This window comes from Leuciscus leuciscus (assembly GCF_965113295.1).
Source record: "Leuciscus leuciscus genome assembly, chromosome: 16".
Classification (NCBI taxonomy): domain Eukaryota; kingdom Metazoa; phylum Chordata; class Actinopteri; order Cypriniformes; family Leuciscidae; genus Leuciscus; species Leuciscus leuciscus.
In genome coordinates, this window is record NC_138740.1 from 33459907 (window position 1) to 33481421 (window position 21515).

The 21515-nt window shown below is 37.7% G+C and overlaps 1 protein-coding gene across 3 annotated transcripts; it reads right to left on the reverse strand.

Moving 5' to 3' along the window:
* Positions 1 to 2959: 2959 nt before the first annotated feature.
* fech (ferrochelatase) lies at positions 2960 to 20256 on the reverse strand. 3 transcript variants are annotated; one of them, XR_014198820.1, is made up of 12 exons: positions 20051 to 20256; positions 18276 to 18384; positions 15760 to 15879; positions 15527 to 15675; positions 12189 to 12323; positions 11026 to 11132; positions 10630 to 10728; positions 10448 to 10555; positions 8932 to 9096; positions 7836 to 7895; positions 6124 to 7321; positions 2960 to 5889 (listed from the first exon to the last, which is right to left on the reverse strand). XR_014198820.1 is itself a non-coding variant. In XM_082141698.1 (11 exons), exons 1-11 carry the CDS (start codon positions 20085 to 20087, stop codon positions 7187 to 7189), a joined length of 1224 nt encoding a protein of 407 aa, XP_081997824.1. In that variant the 5' UTR covers positions 20088 to 20256; the 3' UTR covers positions 2960 to 7186. The 3 variants fall into 3 exon arrangements, 1 of the variants encoding a protein (XP_081997824.1); XR_014198821.1 differs by having other exon boundaries at positions 5957 to 7321; XM_082141698.1 differs by having other exon boundaries at positions 2960 to 7321.
* Positions 20257 to 21515: the final 1259 nt, after the last annotated feature.

A 21515-nucleotide genomic window follows, 5' to 3' on the forward strand; every position in this document is an offset into this window, starting at 1 on the left:
AGAGGTGTAGTCAAGACCAACCAAGTCCAGAGGTGTTGTCAAGACCAACCAAGACCAGAGGTGTAGTCAAGACCAACCAAGACCAGAGGTGTAGTCAAGACTAATCAAGAACAGAGGTGTAGTCAAGATCAACGAAGACCAGAGGTGTAGTCAAGACCAACCAAGACCAGAGGTGTAGTCAAGACTATTCAAGAACAGAGGTGTGGTCAAGATCAACGAAGACCAGAGGTGTAGTCAAGACCAGAGGTGTAGTCAAGACCAACCAAGACCAACCAAGACCAGAGGTGTAGTCAAGACTAATCAAGAACAGAGGTGTGGTCTAGATCAACGAAGACCAGAGGTGTAGTCAAGACCAGAGGTGTAGTCAAGACCAGAGGTGTAGTCAAGACCAACCAAGTCCAGAGGTGTTGTCAAGACCAATCAAGACCAACCGATGCCAGAGGTGTAGTCAAGACCAACCGATGCCAGAGGTGTAGTCAAGACCAACCAAGACCAGAGGTGTAGTCAAGACCAATCAAGACCAACCAAGACCAGAGGTGTAGTCAAGACCAATCAAGACCAACCGAGACCAGAGGTGTAGTCAAGACCAACCAAGACCAGAGGTGTAGTCAAGACCAACCAAGACCAGAGGTGTAGTCAAGACCAACCAAGACCAGAGGTGTAGTCAAGACCAATCAAGACCAACCGATACCAGAGGTGTAGTCAAGACCAATCAAGACCAACCGAGACCAGAGGTGTAGTCAAGACCAACCAAGACCAGAGGTGTAGTCAAGACCAATCAAGACCAACCGATACCAGAGGTGTAGTCAAGACCAACCAAGACCAGAGGTGTAGTCAAGACCAATCAAGGCCAACCGATACCAGAGGTGTAGTCAAGACCAACCAAGACCAGAGGTGTAGTCAAGACCAATCAAGACCAACCGAGACCAGAGGTGTAGTCAAGACCAACCGAGACCAGAGGTGTAGTCAAGACCAATCAAGACCAACCGATACCAGAGGTGTAGTCAAGACCAACCAAGACCAACCGATACCAGAGGTGTAGTCAAGACCAATCAAGACCAACCGATACCAGAGGTGTAGTCAAGACCAACCAAGACCAACTGATACCAGAGGTGTAGTCAAGACCAATCAAGACCAACCGATACCAGAGGTGTAGTCAAGACCAACCAAGACCAACCGATACCAGAGGTGTAGTCAAGACCAATCAAGACCAACCGATACCAGAGGTGTAGTCAAGACCAACCAAGACCAACCAAGACCAGAGGTGTAGTCAAGACCAATCAAGACCAACCGATACCAGAGGTGTAGTCAAGACCAACCAAGACCAGAGGTGTAGTCAAGACCAATCAAGACCAACCGAGACCAGAGGTGTAGTCAAGACCAACCAAGACCAGAGGTGTAGTCAAGACCAATCAAGACCAACCGAGACCAGAGGTGTAGTCAAGACCAACCAAGACCAGAGGTGTAGTCAAGACCAATCAAGACCAACCGATACCAGAGGTGTAGTCAAGACCAACCAAGACCAGAGGTGTAGTCAAGACCAATCAAGACCAACCGAGACCAGAGGTGTAGTCAAGACCAACCAAGACCAGAGGTGTAGTCAAGACCAATCAAGACCAACCGAGACCAGAGGTGTAGTCAAGACCAACCGAGACCAGAGGTGTAGTCAAGACCAGTCCTCCAAGACCAAAATAAATCAAGACCAAAACACCCAAAACCAAAACTAAAACCAAGTTGTTTAATCCTCCTCTGCTTAGATATTGAGATAATTAATGCCTACTTTTATCTTCAGTTGATTTCATCTAAAACTGTTGCATCAACTCATCATATTAGAATGATTTGTGAAGGATCATGTGACACTGAAGACTGGAGTAATGATGCTGAAAATTCAGCTTTGATCACAGGAATCATTTATATATTCACATAGAAAATGTGCAGCCTATGCAGCGCCAATTAATACTTTTTTATTTGCATTGTATCACCAAGCACTTCTTCATCAAATGCATGAAACTCTCAGCTTTTCTCTGGTAAGTGGCTTATGTTGGTGTGATTCCTGTCAAACATTTTTCTCTCAGTCTGTTCCTTCTCTCCGTCATGGCTCCGGGGTAACAGGCGCTCGTGTTCCCGTCTTATCAGGTGGCATTTGGCTTTTCATTACTTGTGAGGAGGATAAGAGCCGAGAGATAAGGTGTGACATTAAGAGATCGTCCACACATGTTGTGAGAGACAGACGCCAGTCAAAGTAAACGCTGACAGCTGCCATCGACGAGTCTGATGATGAAAACAGAGCTGGAAAAGGCCACTTCGCCACAATAATCCATCCAAACACCAGCACAGAGGAGAAAAAGCAAAAAAGCATGGCGTTCAGTGAAATGCCAGGAGGAATAAAACATTTTTTCTGTTGCATTCATCAGTTTATGACCATAAAAACATTCATCTCATGTAAACTTATAATTACACATTGGAAAACCAATTTTTCCCACTTGACCATTAAAAACCGCAAATATTATTACATGATGCACTTTCTGGTCAGTATTTTGCAGAGGTGAATTAATAAGCAATATTGGGTATTCTGCTGTCAACAATGATTTTGCACATGAGTGTATTTGGCATTATAATAACCTCCAACTCTTGTAATTCTGACACAATGTTAACGCAGGATTAGAGCAACTTTAAAAGTGATATTTAAAAGAAATATCTATAGTCAATAGAGTTCAGTGTTATTAGAGTATCATTGAGATACTCTTATAGTTTTTAAAATATTTTGAATTCGTTTTTGTTTATATTGTCTATTTTCACTTTTTTTTCTTTTTTTTTTCCGGATTTAGTTTGAGTTATTTTATAGTTGAACAGAATGTAAATATTAATATTAAGGAAAATGTTATTTTACAATTTTTTATGGTTTTTAGTTGAAGCATAACAACCCTGGTTTCCATAACAAAAGACACTTTGAAACTGATAAATTTGCAACAAATACATTTATTTCCAATAAACACAGATGTAAATCTCAGACCATATACGATTCATTCATCTCTGCCTACATAAATTCAGAGATGAATTTCTCGTAACTACATAAATTCAAACATACACACAAAATACAGATCACGTAAATGAAGTCTGATCAAGGACCTCTGACACTCGAATATGATGCAATTCTTACCATGAATTTTTTAAAATAAAAATAATTCTAGGTTACATTTCACTGAGGAAAAATGAAGAAATGAAGCATATTTTGCATTGTGACATTGCGTTCATGATAATCAAACAACACATATACAAATATATAGCAAATGCTAATATGAAGCATCCTGACTGAATAATAAATCATGTCTTCATTACAGCAATAAGAATGATTTTTACTGTCATCTTTAGGGTCATGATAATAACATCGCAATACAAAATATTTGAATGAACCTCAACCTAATAAATTTCACTCTATGTAAAATGTAATTTTCTTTTTTTCACTTTAGATTTTTTTGGGGTGAAATAAAGCGTCAAACAGCAGCGAGACATTTTTTGTGCGTTTCCGCAGCTGAACCCAGAATAACATCTGGTGGAAGGTACGAGTAATTGAGAAAAATCTCTCTCTCTCTCTCTCTATATATATATGAATATTAGTGCTGTCAAATCGATTGATCATGATTAATCGCATCTAACATAAAAGTTTGTGTTTATATAATATATAATATATGTATGTGTTATGTGACATATATACTGTATATATATACACACACACACACACCATATGATGAAAGAAATGAGAGAAGCAGAAACAGCAGAGATCCAGAGAACAGAAGAGTTTCAGGATTATTAAACATTCACACAAAGAAACGCCATGGAAACTAATTAATGACCGTGTGACTCTGAACTGACTCATTTTATTGTTTAAGGTGTTCTTTGGATCATCTCAAATAATAATAACAAATAACTTTAAGTACATTTTCCACTGATGTACATTTTTACTCGAATTTGGATGATGATAATATAATTTGTTATGAAAATAAATGTAAATTAAAAGGCGTCTCTCAGGCTTTTGGAGCCGGCAGTGTGAGGAGCAGAACGAGCAAAGATTGTAAGGTGGAAAAAAGGTCCATGGAGAAGAAAACTGATTTCTTGTTCATCTCTCTCTCTCTCTCTCTCTCCACATCTGTCCTTTCCAATCACTCATCTGATCAGTCTCTCCCCTACAGAATCACTCACTGGTTCATTTCTCCTTTCTGCTCCATCATCCCCCTGTTTCTCTCTCTCTCTCTCTCTCTCTGCAGAAATCAATGCTCTCTCTCAATTAGAGGTCACAGAGCCGCTGCAGTTACACTTTTCAATTACCAGGAGGATCCAGCAGCCCCACACACACACACACACCCTCACTCACACACTCAGCAGACACACACCCTCACTCACACACTCAGCAGACACGCACGCTTACGCACATACTCACACACACGCTCACTCACATACACACACTCACGCTCACTCTCTCTCACACACACACACACACTCACACACGCTCACACAGACACTCTCGCTCACACTCACACTCAGCAGACACGCACGCTTACGCACATACTCACACACACCCTCACTCACATACACACACTCACGCTCACTCTCACACATACACGCTCACTCTTTCTCACACACACACACACACACACACACACACACACACACACACACACACACACACACACACACACACACACACACACACACACACACACACACACACACACACACACACACACACACACACACACACACACACACACACACACACACACACACACACACACACACACACACACACACACACACACACACACACACACACACACTCTCACTCTCTCACACACACACTCTCTCACACACTCACTCTCTCACACACTCTCACACACGCTCACTCAAACACACAATAGTGAAGTATTAACTGCCTTTCATTTTCAAAATGACAGTAAATCATGTGATTTTCATGGAAATATTTTTTTTAAATCCTACTGTTCCAACAAGAGTAGTTTTATTTATGCAGAATATAATTTATTTTATTTATATATTAATATTAATTATTTATTTTCATTTTGAGGTGAAAAATGGCGTGGATGTTTGCTTGAGATTCACCGATGAAAAGAACAGAAGATGATACAGAGAGAGAGAGAAACAACAGGAAATGACATAAACGACAAGGGACCTGTTACAGGAAACGGAAGACATGCAAACATGTCTAGATCATGTGACTCCTCGGGAGAAGAAGCTGAAGACGTTTAAACACACAAACTGAAGCGCTTTCTAATCTGATCATCCACAACGTCTGTCTGTCAACACCACACTGAGTTAAACAGCTGACGGACGCGTGAAGGCACGAGATATCAGGCGTTATGAAGCCTAGGCACGAGTGAGAGGGGGACCGCAGGGGTCAAAGGTCAGAGCGAGAGGGGGACCGCAGGGGTCAAGGGTCAGAGAGGGGGACCGCAGGGGTCAAAGGTCAGAGTGAGAGGGGACCCGAGGGGGTCAAAGGTGAGAGTGAGAGGGGGACCACATAGGTCAAGGGTCAGAGTGAGACCGCAGGGGTCAACAGTCAGAGTGAGAGGGGGACCACATGGGTCAAAGGTCAGAGTGAGAGGGGGACCACATGGGTCAAAGGTCAGAGTGAGAGGGGGACCACATAGGTCAAAGGTCAGAGTGAGAGGGGCACCGCAGGGGGTCAAAGGTCAGAGTGAGAGGGGCACCGCAGGGGGTCAAAGGTCAGAGTGAGAGGGGGACTGCATGGGTCAAAGGTCAGAGTGAGAGGGGGACCCGCAGGGGTCAAAGGTCAGAGTGAGAGGGGGACTGCATGGGTCAAAGGTCAGAGTGAGAGGGGGACCGCAGGGGTCAAAGGTCAGAGTGAGAGGGGGACTGCATGGGTCAAAGGTCAGAGTGAGAGGGGGACTGCATGGGTCAAAGGTCAGAGTGAGAGGGGGACCCGCAGGGGTCAAAGGTCAGAGTGAGAGGGGGACTGCATGGGTCAAAGGTCAGAGTGAGAGGGGTACCGCAGGGGTCAAAGGTCAGAGTGAGAGGGGGACTGCATGGGTCAAAGGTCAGAGTGAGAGGGGGACCCGCAGGGGTCAAAGGTCAGAGTGAGAGGGGGACCCGCAGGGGTCAAAGGTCAGAGACTGAGGTTTCAGATGCGCTGGGGATGTTATCACTGGAAGAGTTCAGTCATCAAACTCGTATGACTTCATTCCTCACCCTATAAAGCTGTATCATAATTAATAACCAAAGGCCTCAACATGATCAAAACCTGTCGCACGCAATCATGAGGTTGTTTTAGCAAGTTTTTATTTTCCTCTAAGTGTAATTGTACAAACGTCCATTTTACGGATTTCTATCAAGTAAACATAAGCATAACTTTAATATCGTTAGTAATATTTAAACTGGACTAAAGCAGATTTACTTGATTATCCAGACATAATTTAATAGAAAAGATTCACATTGTACATCTCTCAAACATCCTTATATTACATTGCATCATATATTTTAAAACTACAGAGATTTGATCATAAAACAAAGCATTTCAATATCATCTTATACTGTATATAAATAGTTATAAAAGCCTGACGTATCAAATATGATCCTCAACAAAGAACACACGCACATTTTTTGGGTTTTTTAGATTCTTTATATTTTGTTTAAATGTTTCATGGATTTTTAGATTTATTGATTTATCATGAGATATGACTTGAGCACTATATTCAACTACATTCAGTCACATGATGCTTTAATGGTGTTTCCAGCTCAACATCTCCACAGAAGAAACACAATCACACAGGTTTAAAGCACATGAATGAACGAACTCTTCCTCTTCAGCCGATCTGATGCACACACACGCGACACACACTTTTAGCACCATGGTTTGCGTTTACACTGAAAAATTGGTGAATTTGTTCCACGCTGACGGTTTTTGCATTTATTTTTTTTTGGACTGCATTTAGTTGTTTAAGGGAAGAAATTATCACATGCAAGGAAAAAAAAACGTGACGGAAAGACATAGTAAGAAAAACAAAAAGGCGAAGAGGTTTCCGCTGAAATCAAACGTTGGAACGGATGCCGGAGACGCTTGCATGTTTATTCGTCACAGAGGGAAATGGAAACACTCCTCTCTCCGTGTTCAAGCTAACCTCGAGCCACGCCAGTCCTGATGAGAGGTCAGAGGTCAGGGTTTCTGGCTGGCGAAGAAGGCCTTGGTCTGACCACAGGTGGGGTTCACACACAGCGGACAGCGGAGGGTCAGCTGACGGGAACACGACTCGTCGGACTTCAGATGAGCCTGAACCAGATCAGCCAACGCCTGAGAGAACCAGAGACACCAGTGTGACATGCTTGTTCTGTGACGAAACCTAGTGAGGGCACTGCATAGGGGGCACTGCATAGGGGGCACTGCATAGGGGGCACTGCATAGGCGGCACTGCATAGGCGGCACTGCATAGGCGGCACTGCATAGGGGGCACTGCATAGGGGGCACTGCATAGGCGGCACTGCATAGGCGGCACTGCATAGGGGGCACTGCATAGGGGGCACTGCATAGGGGGCACTGCATAGGGGGCACTGCATAGGGGGCACTGCATAGGGGGCACTGCATAGGGGGCACTGCATAGGGGGCACTACATAGGGGGCACTGCATAGGGGGTACTAATATATAGTAAAGTGTAATTTATTCCTGTGATCAAAGCGGAATTTTCAGCATCATTACTCTTCAGTGTCACATGATCCTTCACAAATCATTCTGATGCTCATCATAACATTTATGATGAAACATTTATGATTATTATCAGATGTTATTGCTGCTGTAGAGACTCTCTTACCCTGAAGAACAGAGGATTTCCATTGAGAGATTCTGCTCGTCTGATGTTCTCCACTCCACACTGAAAACACACACACACACACACACACACACACGTTATTTAAGCCAATAATACTGCATACAATATTCAATAATACTGTGTACAATATTCAATCTGCTTACAACATTACATTTGCATTACTGTCCAGGTCCATAAACAGAGACTTTTGAATGAAAATGTATGACAGAAAAACTGTCACTGTCGTGTTGATGGACAAAAATTATCTTATGCTTTTGTGTTACTTTTCGATTCACTGCTATTCTGTAATAGGTTGTTAATGCTTTGAATTAATTTTATTTTTATATATATATTTTTTTCAATTTAATTTAAAAGTAAAATTTTTAGTTTAAAGTAATTCAACAAACTTTTGCCTTGGCAACTAGCTGAAATAAAACAAGTTTAAGTTTATTTTATTTCAAGAAATGAAAATGATTTCTTAAACGATAGAAAACGATATATAGTAAAGTGGGTGTGTATATATATATATATATATATATATATATATATATATATATATATATATATACATATTATTATATAAATACTATTATGGAAGTATAAAATCAAATTACTTTAAATGTTTATATAACTATTACTATTAATAACAATGTAAATAGTATTACTATAATTCATATAACAAATGATAAACATTATTTTTATTTTAATATTTTTTAATAATAATAAGATTATAATGCAAGTATAAATAACATTATTCATACACACACACACACACACACACACACACACACACACACACACACACACAGACACACACAGACACACACACACACAGACACACACACACACAGACACACAGACACACACACACAGACACACACACACAGACACACACACACAGACACACACACACAGACACACACACACAGACACACACACACAGACACACACACACAGACACACACAGACACACAGACACACACACACACACACAGACACACACACACAGACACACACACACAGACACACACACACAGACACACACACACAGACACACACACACAGACACACACACAGACACACACACAGACACACACACCTCTTCTCCGAGGATCTGTGAGTACTCGATGTCGAGTTCGTGCAGGGTTTCGATGTGGTCGCTGGTGAAAGCGATGGGAACCAGCAGGAGATTCTTCTTCCCGCGCTCACACAGGCCCTTGATGACATCATCAGTCTGCGGCCCCAGCCACGCCATCGGCCCCACCTACAGGAACCCGGCAGGTACACAATTCACCATCACACTAAAAAGACAGACTTAAGTCATTTTTGACTTTATCTCGATTTCAACTCATGTCATAATTATAACATAAAAGGTCAAAATAGTAGTATGTCATAATTAAGATTTCCCAAAGTGAGATGTGGCAGAATGGGCTTCAATACTCCAGTGCAGTTACAGCTAATGAGCACTAGATGCCCCTCTTTATCAGCTGGTCCTAAACTACAGTTTCAGAACCATTACAAGACAAAACACCAGGGGTGTAAAAGTCCTCAAATATTATACTTAAAAGAAAGTGAAAACTTTACTCAATTAAAAGTCTCTGAAACTTATTTTCACGTAACTGGCAAAAACATACGCGAGTGAAAATTTAAAAAGTGCAAACTATTAAAATGATTTTATCATTCTGAGTTAGTTAAGTTAATTGAATTGCATAAATTATTTTGTCAGACAGACGTACAGAAGTTTGGGTTAAAACAAAAAATGACATAGATAATAATAACGAGACTATATAAAATAAAATTGTAGGGAGTAGTCAGTTTAACTTGCATTAGAGTAAAGTACAGATCGCACCAAATAATAAAAAAAAATTACTCTTTACAATCAATCATGAGTTAAATAACATCTGGACGTGTTTTTTTTTATTTTGAATTTTTTTTCTGTTTCTGAGATGAGATGCAGAAAAGCCAATTCAATCAGTTATGTTTCCAGCCACCTACTTATATGCGGATTTTGGGATATCACATAAAAAAAAATTTAAAACCTGGATAGAAACGCATAAATCCTAAAATTGTTCATAAAAACGTATGCGTTCAATTGAAGTGGATACAATTTTTATCGGCTAAAAAAACCATGCACATAAAGTACAATGGAAACACGTTTGATGAATAAATCCCTCGAAGCGCAACAAGTAACTCATGAGAGGCTGTGATTGGATAACTGGAGTAACCAGCGGACCAATGGCGTCGCAGCATCTCAAATGTTGGTTTGGGTGTTTCTGAAAGTCAAAGTGTGTGATCAGAATGATTTGCTTTAATTCCCTCCAGAAGCGTCTCAACACGAGTGTGTTCACGAACACCAGCATCCGAACGCTAGAGAACATGACAGCGTTTACTGTGTTTCGTCTGACGCTCTGAGACACACTCGTTTATGATGGAGGGAAAAAGACGATTGAAGAAACTTACAGTTTATTACTGATATTTTATGCCAATTTCTCAGGAAGTGACGATTTTGTTTTCTTGAACACACTTGGAAACGCTGTTTTATTCACAAATGTGAAATTCGCACTTTTGGATGGAAACACAGTTATTGACATGTGGCTTTATGAAGTGATCGTGACCTTTGACTGCCAGACGAGTCTGTACGGGTTACAGTGGCCTAATCGCTCCATCACCCTCTGGACTGTAGCGCCAACCTCCTGTGGGTACGGGTCGCCCCTGTTCACCACCTAAACACACACACACTTCAGTACTTTTGATTGGAGACAACACACCAGCGCATCAGACGTTGTGTGTGACTCACTGAGAGCGGCAGAGAGTGAGCCGAGAACAGAATCACCACATCGTCTCTCTTCTCTGGAGGAAACTTCTCCAGCTCATTACGAATATGATCAGCAAAACACTGAAAGAAAACACACAAATCATCTTTAATTGCAGCAAGAGACGTGACACGTAATAATGATTATGACGGAAAGAGCAGCAAACAACCAGCAAGAGTGTATTCAGATGAATTATAAATGATTAATAAAATAACATATTTATATTGAATAAGGCAAATGTACATCCAAAGTGTCTTCAAAAGTTATTTTTTTAAACATTTTGTCAATTCAAATGCATTGGCCAAATCAACTGGATAAACACAGTAAATTAAGTTTACTAAACTCAAAAAAGATGGTTTAACCGTGTGATCATGTGTTACCTCAATCAGCAGAGGGTGTGTTGGCCACCTGTCAATCACACTCCAGCGCATCTTTGGCCTGTCAGCGCGGTTATTGTAGTATCTGTATATAGCGTTCAGACTGCTGCCTGATCACACACACATTCACAGATTACACTTCAGACGCATCAGAAAGATGATTTTACAAAAACATGTAGTAATTACAAACCCTAAGGGCCAGATTTACTAACGGCTTGAGCCAGAGCAAACGCTCTTCAGGAGTTAAAAACTACTAGGCTCTGTTTAGTTCCTGTCTCTATGAAGCCCCTCCTCCTGTAAAGCACACTGTGCTCTGATTGGTCGGCTGGAGCAGTGTGTTGTGATTGGTCGAGGGCTTCGAGTGTGTTTGGGAAATGTCCCGCCTCTTACCATAACCACCAGTTTAACACACTACTAACTAACTCAACCAGGCCCCACCCCTTTATTCTGCGTATTAATTATTATAATGAGGAATATTGTGACGTGTTCGTTCCCGGAAGAAACTCAAGACTACAATGGAGGCGTTTCAGGGAGTTCAGAAACACTGACTCTGATATACAGAAGAACTCCCGCTGGAGGGACTTTGTGCTTTGGAACTTTGCAGAGCTTTTTACTAAGGTTTACTGGTATTTTCCTCTATTTTACCGGTGTATTCCTCGTGAGCTTTTCTCATTTGTAATGTCTCTCAGCCATCTCTCTTTCTACAGTCTTTCTTCAAATTTCCCTCTTGCTCACTCTCTCTCCTCCCCGATCACGAGTGGACACGCCCCCTACAGCTGATTGGCTCTCTCTCTCTTCTCACTCATCACAAGTGGACATGTCCCCTCCTGCTGATTGGCTCGCTCTCTCCTCACCAATCACGAGTGGACACACCCCTTACTGCTGATTGGCTCTCTCTCTCTCTTCCCTCATCATGAGTGGACACGCCCCCTCCTGCTGATTGGCTACAAGTGTGATGTGCTGCTCGGTCCGATCCACTTTCAACAGAGTTTCTCAGAACTCTCTTACTGCACCTTTAATTTGCGCATTGTCAGTAGATCAGCCACAGAACTTTCCACTCCCATCTGTGCTTTTATGGGATTGCTAATTTGCCGAGTTCAGTAAATCTAGCCCTAACTCTGTTAATGGCTTTTGAAGGGTAAAACAGTGGTGTGTGCGAGCGGCACCTGTGGTAGAACAGCTGTATTGTGGGTATTGTGTAAAGGCCACGGCTCTCTCCACTCCGTCCTTCTCCATCTGCTCGATGGCTTCCTCAGTCAGAGGATTCACGTACCGGAAACCGATGTAAAACTTGTGCGGAGCTGCACAAACACACAGAGACAGATGATTAACACTGATTATCACTGCCACATTTCATCACACACATTAATTATCAAAGGCACATTTCATCTTATACTACATCTTTAGTTCGTCAGGTTCATTCAAGGTAATTTTTTTTTTTACTTTGTTGATTTTTTTTCAACAAAAATCGATTTACTTGTTGATTGCTAGTTGCTTAGTTTATTCTGCAGTTTTTATTCTATTATAATTTACTTTTATTTTGCACCAGTTTTATTAATATTTTGAAATATTTTTATTTTTCATACAAATTTTTGTTTACTTTTTAGTAATTTCACTATGGGCTTTGTCATTTTTTTATTTTTTTTTTATTGCTATTTAGTTTTCATTTATTTAAGTTTTTGATAGATTAGATAGATTTAGTTATTTATTTCCAGTTAATTTTATTCTAGTTTTTTTTTTTTTTTGGCAAAGCAATATTTCTTGTTTTTCGTTTAATCTTTATATATTATTTAATTTCAGCTTTATTTCAATTAACAGAAATGTTTTAATAGTTAATGATAATAATCATGTTTTGCACAATACATTTTTTTATCTCTTTTGTTGATTATTATACTATTTCATTATTTTACTATAAATTGAGAGTTAATTATGAAATATGAACATTAACAACAAAATGCTTGAATTACCAAAGCATGTGTTGAATTAAACAAATAAATGAATGAACAAATAATATTAACTGATAATATTATTTGTTCATAATATTGTTTGTTTAATTCAACACATGCTTTGGTAATTCAAGCATTTTGTTGTAAATATTTCATATTTCATGCTCAGAACTAAATCATGACACAGTTACTGGCACATTTCCACATCCTGCTTAAGTTTTATTATTATTATTATTATTATTATTATTATTTTGAAGATTAATTAGCAGATTAAATAATCAGCTGTTTTTATTTATTAATGATTATTTTATTTAGTTATTTCTTATTTTTATTGTTGATATGACCAGACTGATTTATTTTCCTGATTTATACAGTTATTTTACAGTACATTGAGAGTAATTTATTAGTTTACTTGAACACATGATGTTTTGGGATGACATTCATGAGCAGGTTACTGTGGATCATAACTAAATCTTGTCTGTTAATTAAAAACTGCTAACCTTATGAAAAGAGGAACATGGCGCTTTTCAAGTAGGAAGTCATTCATGTGTTTATGGTGTGTGTGTGTGTCACATAAGGGTCACAGGGGTGTGTGAGACACTCCTCTGAGGTTCATCTATCATTCACACACACACTCTTATCTCGTCTTTATCAGCTCTAAACACTCTAAACACTGACTGTATATCTTTTCAATAAAGACGACAGTTTGTCTGTTTGTCTCTGATTATTTTATGATCTGTCACAAAAGACACTCGACACCATCAGACCGTCTCAATGCAAAGTTCGTCAGCATTAGAAATTGAACGTTGCTTTGATATTTTCTATATTTTCTATGCCACAGACCTCACAAATAGAAGCTGTGTTTTCATTTATAAAGAAACAATTAATTCTGTTAAAAAATAATACTGTGTATAATACAAATATTTCTATAAAACGCTTCTATTAGACTTTAAAAATAAAGGCTCTTTATTGGTGTTAATGAAGAACTTTGAACATCCTCAGAATCCTTCAACTGCACTAAAGGTTCTTTTTATCAGATTATTAAAATGTTCTTAGAACTGAGAAAAATGGTTTTTGGCGTCGCTGTGAAAATTCCATTTCGGAATCTTTATGTTTAACGGTGTATTACATTTTTAATACTGACTATATGACTGAACTGTTACATTAATTTTGAAATTTATGTAAATGTGACTTTTTTTAACAGATTTTTTTTTATGTAAAATTGAATGCCTGTTATTTATTTCAATAAATGTTGTTAATTATTGTATTTTGAATTGTATTTTTTTTATCTTTATTTTCTTCAGACATTTTTAAGTGAGACTTAAAGGAACAGTTCACCCAAAAAAATTACAATTATCTCATCATTTAGTCTTCTTTTACTTCTTTTACCTCTTTCAACTGAACATATAAAATTAAATAATATATTGGCTCTTCCCAGCTTTGTAAAAGCTCCAAAAAGTGTGTCTATCCATCATAAAACCAACCCACACGACTACAGTGGGTTAATAACGGCCTTCTAAAGCAAAGCCATGGGTTCTTGCATGAAAAATATCCATATTTAAAACTTTACGAACTATAATCACTGGCTTCCAGCAACAGCCGTTTCAGAAGGACTTTATTAACCCAACGGAGGCGCATGGATCACTTTTATGATGGACGGATGTGCTTTTTGGAGCTTCAAAACTCTGATCATGTTCGGCTGAAGGTCAAATCACCTTTATTTATACAGCGCTTTATACAATAAAGAGTGTTTCAAAGCAGCTTTACAGTGATAACAGGAAAATAGTGCAAATAAAACAGCGTCACAGTCCAACTTAAGTAAGTTCAGTGACGGTTCATTTTTGTTGTAAGAAAGTATTTATATATAAACCGATATATCTGATGTATATACACTACCGTTCAAAAGTTTGGGGTCAGTAAGATTTTTTCATGTTTTTAAAAGAAGTCTCTTCTGCTCACCAAGGCTGCATTTATTTGATAAAAAACAAAACAAAAAAAAAACAGTAATATTGTGAAATATTATGACAATTTAAAATTACTATTTTAATATATTTTAAACCGTAATTTATTCCTGTGATCAAAGCTGAATGTTCAGCATCATTACTCCAGTCTTCAGTGTCACATGATCCTTCACAAATCATTCTAATATGATGATTTGATGCTCAAGAAACATTTATGAGTATTATCAATGTTGAAAACAGTTTTTTACATTGTTATTTCATGATGCTATGATGAATAGAAAGTTCAAAAGAACAGCATTTATCTGAAATCTAAAGCTTTTGTAACATTAAACACGACCGTTCAAAAGTTTGGGGTCAGTAAGAATTTTAATTTTATTTTTGGGGGAAAGAAATGAAATAAATCAATACTTTTATTCATCAAGGATGAGTTAAACTGATCAAAAGTGACAGTAAAGACATTTATAATGTTAGAAAATATTCTATTTTAAATAAACTTTCTATTCATCATAGCATCATGAAATTCAATTATCATTTCACCTAAAGAGCCCAGGTATATTTATCTCCGCATGTGTTTCTAGTTTAACCCTGCGCTCTCACCCGTCTCCGGACACATCTCGTCCAGGAGTTTGATCATTCCCTCGCCCTGCATGCTGGTCCAGGCTTTGATAGGAGAGCCTCCCCCGATCTTGCTGTACTGCTCCTGGATCTTCGGTGTGCGTCTCTTGGCAATGAAAGGGCCGAGTTTACTGCGGCACACGGGAAACACACACGTTTGAGAAGCTCTAAAAGACGTGACAGTGTTTCACTCGCTCCGGTCCAGAGATTCTTACTTTTGCACGGGAAGTTTCATGAGGTCTGTGTCCATGAAGAGCCGTAGGAGGAAATCGTGCACGTCTTCCAGTTTCTCCGGGCCGCCCATGTTCAACATCAGAATCCCTGTTTTGGGTTTTCTGCAGATGAAATGAATGAGTCGATCAGCCGTGCATTTCCTCAAACCGGAGCTCCAACGAACAGCATATTGCAAACTAACGTGCTTGTAACCAGTTTAGTTAAATTTATTTCCAGTCAAACCAAAAATAAATCAGACACCAGATATAATTCGTGATATGTTTTCACTAGTGTGATCAGGACACTATAGTTCATTAATGTAAGTGAGGAGAGCAGTATAAAGTAAACTGTGACATATTATACCCAAAAAATTCTTCATACCAGTAAAATTTATTACAAATTTGGGACACTTTGATCTGATCATGTTTTGCTGAAGTGTTTTTTCTTTAATTGCTAATGTGATCTTTTTACACACAGACTGAACACAATGAAGCATTGCTTGGTCACTGGTTGAGCTAAACTGGTATTATGTAATTGTGTAGTTAAATTTAAAAGCTGACAGATATTCAACATAATTCATGTGTGAGACAGTCTAACAGAAGGACGGACAAAACCAGTCAAATATCCACTGAGTTCTGCTCATATTTCATTACCATTTTCTAAACTATAGCGAATAAACTGTGATGATGTGAGAAATGTTGACGGTATCCGAGTAAATGTTGGTTTGACTATATAGCGCATTTAATAATAAAACAATAAAACAAATCACAGAAGTATACAACAATAAATTCGAAAACACAAAATAAAAACGTATAGACCTTATGTAGCTCCGCCCCTTTTCAGCGCTGCGCTCGTTGTCTTTCGACTTCCGGTCTGTATTTTCACAGCGATTTTGAGTATTTATGAATGAACGGCTCGTTTTAAAATCTTCCCGGTCGACTGACATTTGTGAAGACATCTGTTTTAAACATCACAGTCCTCATGATAACTTTCGTTAACTTTACATTAAGTAAATCTACTTCAAAAGCTTATTACTCCTGGACAGCAGCGCCATAGAAATATACAGAGCGACCGCAGAAACGGACGTTCAAAGACAATATTCTAAAGATGGCGGCGCCCGCGTTTCTCTGGCGCATAAGGTCTATACAGCAGTTAGTCCAGCCCAAAGGCCATTTTAAAGTCCCCCTGTGGTGAAAATCCATGTTGTTTATGTGTCTATGTGGTGTTTTTAATGTGCTTTAAGACAAACCATGTGTAAGTTCATAAGTCGACACCATTGCTGAGTATTTTCTCCTTAAAACTGCAGTGAACCAAAGACAGTCTCAAACACACGCTTTGAAATCGCTGGTGTTTCTGACGTCACAAACTACCTTGTAACCAATCAGATCAACGTGTGATCGTCAACCAGTGGATCTCTGAGCTGAGTGAGTGAGTGGAGGCGGGGCTCATTTGCATATTCATAGAACCGTTACGTTTAAAAAAAATGTTTAAATTTGTAATTTTGGTGATCAAAGATGAGTTTTAAGGGATACAATTATTGACAGGATTGAAAAATGCTGATTTTACAGCTGAGTTTATTTGTTTATCAAGTACAAGTGCCGGGTTAGAAATGGCTCCCAAATTTTTTTGCACAAGTGCCTACGGTGTTTAAGAGCACTTCAGTCTCGGAGTCATTTAATGGGAGAAAGTTTTCCACCATCCAACATTTAACAAACAATCAAACAAAGACTGGAGAGATACGTTATGCTCACTAGGGCTGCGATATGTGATAACTCATTAAATAATGCGATATTCGATATGTGATGCGATAATGCTTAAAGTGTGTAAAATAAACTTAAATTATCTTTGAAATATATTTAAAATTATATGACCTACATACGTGTTTCACATTCTTTTTATGACAATAAAACACTCCTACAACTATATGTACAACAATATGTATTGTGTATCAAATTTCTGTGTGAGGAAAAAATTCAAGTTTTCAGAGTTTTAGTGTCGGTACTACTATAATAAAATGTTGAATATAATGTATAATAATGCAATGGGGGAATATGTGTGGCTCCTGATAATGCCAAATGTCTGTTACCAGTAAAAAGTGGCCGACATTATTTTAAATATATGTAGTCAGTGAAAGAGTTCAAGCATATTCATCTAAAATAATTCTGTTTTCAGCTCCAGAATCATGAATATTGTTATTCTGGTGTCTCTATTGTCCTGAGCATTGGGTTATCAGCACCAAGTCCAAGAATATTCATTTACACCCACAATGTAATATCAAATTTAGCATTTTAAATCAACAGAACATTTTTTGTTAACCTTTTATCATGTGTCTTGGAGTATCGCAATAATATCGTGAGTTCAGTGTCGTGATATGAGGGTATCATTACACACTCAATTATTAATAGATGTTTTTCTACAGAACTAGTGTTTGTGTGAGTTTTGTTTTTGGGCATGTGTGATCAGGTGATTTCCCAGCAGGCCTTGAGGCTCACAGGAGGAAGTGAGTGTTTAATTGTACCTGTTCTCTTGAGTCTCTGGAGTGGGTGAAGTGGCGAACGCAGCGGCCGTCGACTGTCGTCTGAGAAACACACTCGTGCACAGACTCACGGAGGGACTGCATCTGACCACTGAGAGAGAGAGAGACACACACACACACACACACACACACACACACACACACACACACACATTTATAGGGGGAATTTTTTTTTTTTTTTTTTATATATTTAAGTTTTATTTAAATATATATTAAAATAAATAAAAAAATTTTTTTTTTAATATATTTAAGTTTTATTTAAATATATATTAAAATAAATAAAAAATTTTTTTTTTTTATATATTTAAGTTTTATTTAAATATATATTTTAATATTTAAATATAAGTTATATTTAAATTTAAATATATATATATATATATATATATATATATATTGCATAAAGTAAACAAATGAATTTTGGCACTGTGCACAAAAACAAACGTTACAAATCAACCCAAGATATCAAAACTAAATGATGACTGAGTCTGTATTTCATTTGATGAATTTTATATTTGACAGCATTAAGTCTTTAGTGTGAAATGTCATACTTCTTTAATTACGAAGGCTCAAATCGGCATAAATAAATACATCAATAATATGAAAATAAATACAGGAATATATGACTTGATAAAACAATACAGTGAATTAATTATATTTAGGCCTATTTTTTTGCATTCATTTTTTAACACAACAAATGCACACAAACACATGGTTTTGCAGATCAAATATATGAAGAAAAAAATTAATAATTATACATCTGTATAAGTCTGTATTTCATTTGATGAATTTTATAGTTCATTTAAAATAAACACAGCTTTAAGTCTTTTTTAGTGTGAAATGTCATACTTTTTTTTTTAATTACCAAGGGTTAAAACGGCTTAAATAACTACATAACTAATATGAAAATAAAAGAATATAAGACTTGATTAAACATTAAATTTTTAATTATATTTAGGCCTATTTTTTTTTTGTATGAGTTTTTTTAAACAACAAATGCACATGAAACATTGTTTTATAGATCAAATTAAATAATACAAATATATATTTAGCAATTCGATATAATTTTGAATAATTTAATTACATAACTTATTTTATACATAAATTATGCATTAATTTACTGTTAACACATTATACATATGCATATTGCATTCTGCCTTTATGTGGTTTTATATGTATATTGTCTATGTAATTTATTTCTTGCATTTTTTATTTTGAAATATTACATTCATTATTCAACGTATTATTTTAACAGTATATAAGAATGAGTACTATCATATTATATTACATATATTCTTCAAGACTGACCATAACACCCGTGTCATGATACATAAGCATATAATAATATTGCACGTGTCTGGTATGACAGCGCTGCAGTAGCGCCGCGCGGCCGCTGGGAGTCGCTGATGGCGCAGTTACGCAAGTTGTAAAAGCATGCGTTGTGTAACATGATGTTTAACGCCACAGAAACTTTAACTCCCGTTTTGTTGACGAGTCGCTCATGTAAACTTCGTGCACTCATTTTTAAAAACATTAAATGAAAACATCTGTGCGATTATTCAGTGAAGAGGTGAAAAACTGCAGGAAGAAACCAGAGGAAAGTCATCGAGACACTTTAACCTTCATGAACAGAGCTGACATAAACACAGCTCATTTCCAGCCCTCACACTGCTCATTCTGCACGATTAATTACATTTATGATTACATAATCATCTCAATGAATGACTGTCATGTGTATATAGATTCCTAAACACACTTACGCTGCATCAGCCGGCACGCGCCTCCCAAAACCGCCATTATTTACCGCTCGGGTGTAATATCTCCTCGTATTCCACCGGGAGAAAACAAAGAAAAGCTTGAGCTGAAGATTTAAAGCGCTTGCTTGTCTCTTCTGTCTCTCTAAAGCAATGAAATTCCGATTTAGAGCTGCTGATCGGTGTCAGCGTTATCACTGCGTCATGACGTGTGCCGCTGGCCCCGCCCCCGTGTACGGACGTCATCACGCAGGACAGGATCAAACAGGATCAAACAGCACAAATAAATGTGACATTTTGACAAATGTAAAAAAAGTTGCTTCTTTTTTAAAAAGTTTTTTTTACTTTTTATTCCTCAAAATATCCCAAAAAAGTATCACAGGTTATGAAAAAATATTAAGCAGCAGAACTGTTTCCAACTTTGATAATGAATCATCATATCAGAATGATTTCTAAAGGATCATGTGATAGACTGGAGTAATGATCCTGAAAATTCAGCTTTGCATCACAGAAATAAATTATAATTTAAAGTATAATAAATTGAAAACCAATTATTTTAAATTGTAATAATATATCACAATATTAAATATTTTGATGAAATAAATGCAGGCTTGATGAGCAGAAGAAACTTCTTTCAAAAACATTAAAAATAGTAATGTTTCCAAACTTTTGGCCTGTACTGTATATATAAACGACATTTAAGTAAATAAGTGACTAAATTATAAAACAAATACAATCAATTGTTTTACTTTTACCCTTTAGTTATTATTTCCTGTATTTTTTTCTTCTCCCAAATGTACTTATTTATGCAGGCTTTGGCCTCCATATTTAATATCTATCTTGTCAATCACTATTTTTTATATTTAATAAAAAGACAGGACTAAATTAAGATCTTTATGCATGTAAATCCGTTTGTCTTGATCTATCTTTTGATTGCTTTTTTAAATTTAATTACACGGAAGTGAAAAGCAAAGGCATTGGAGCTGTAAGCTGTTTTTAACAGGTATTTCCTGCTGCAACTGGTTCTGCTACAAACCATACAAACAGTTTTCCTCTTTCACTTCACCAAACCAACAAATCATCACAATTGGTTCTTATAAGTTTTTTTGTTATTCAGTTTGTCATTAACAATTTAAAAATCTCTATCGTTGAGCAATGGGTCAGAATTTCTAGCCCAATTATTATGAATATGATTATTTTAATGCTTTATTCAAATATTAGACTCACAAATTGCTTGTCTTTCATTGTAGTCTTGAGTTTCTTCCGGGAACGAACACGTCACAATATTCCTCATTATAATAATTCATACGCAGAATAAAGGGGCGGGGCCTGGTTGAGTTAGTTAGTAGTGTGTTAAACTGGTGGTTATGGGAAGGGGCGGGACATTTCCCAAACACACTCGAAGCGCTCGACCAATCACAACACACTGATCCAGCCGACCAATCAGAGCACAGTGTGCTTTTCAGAAGGA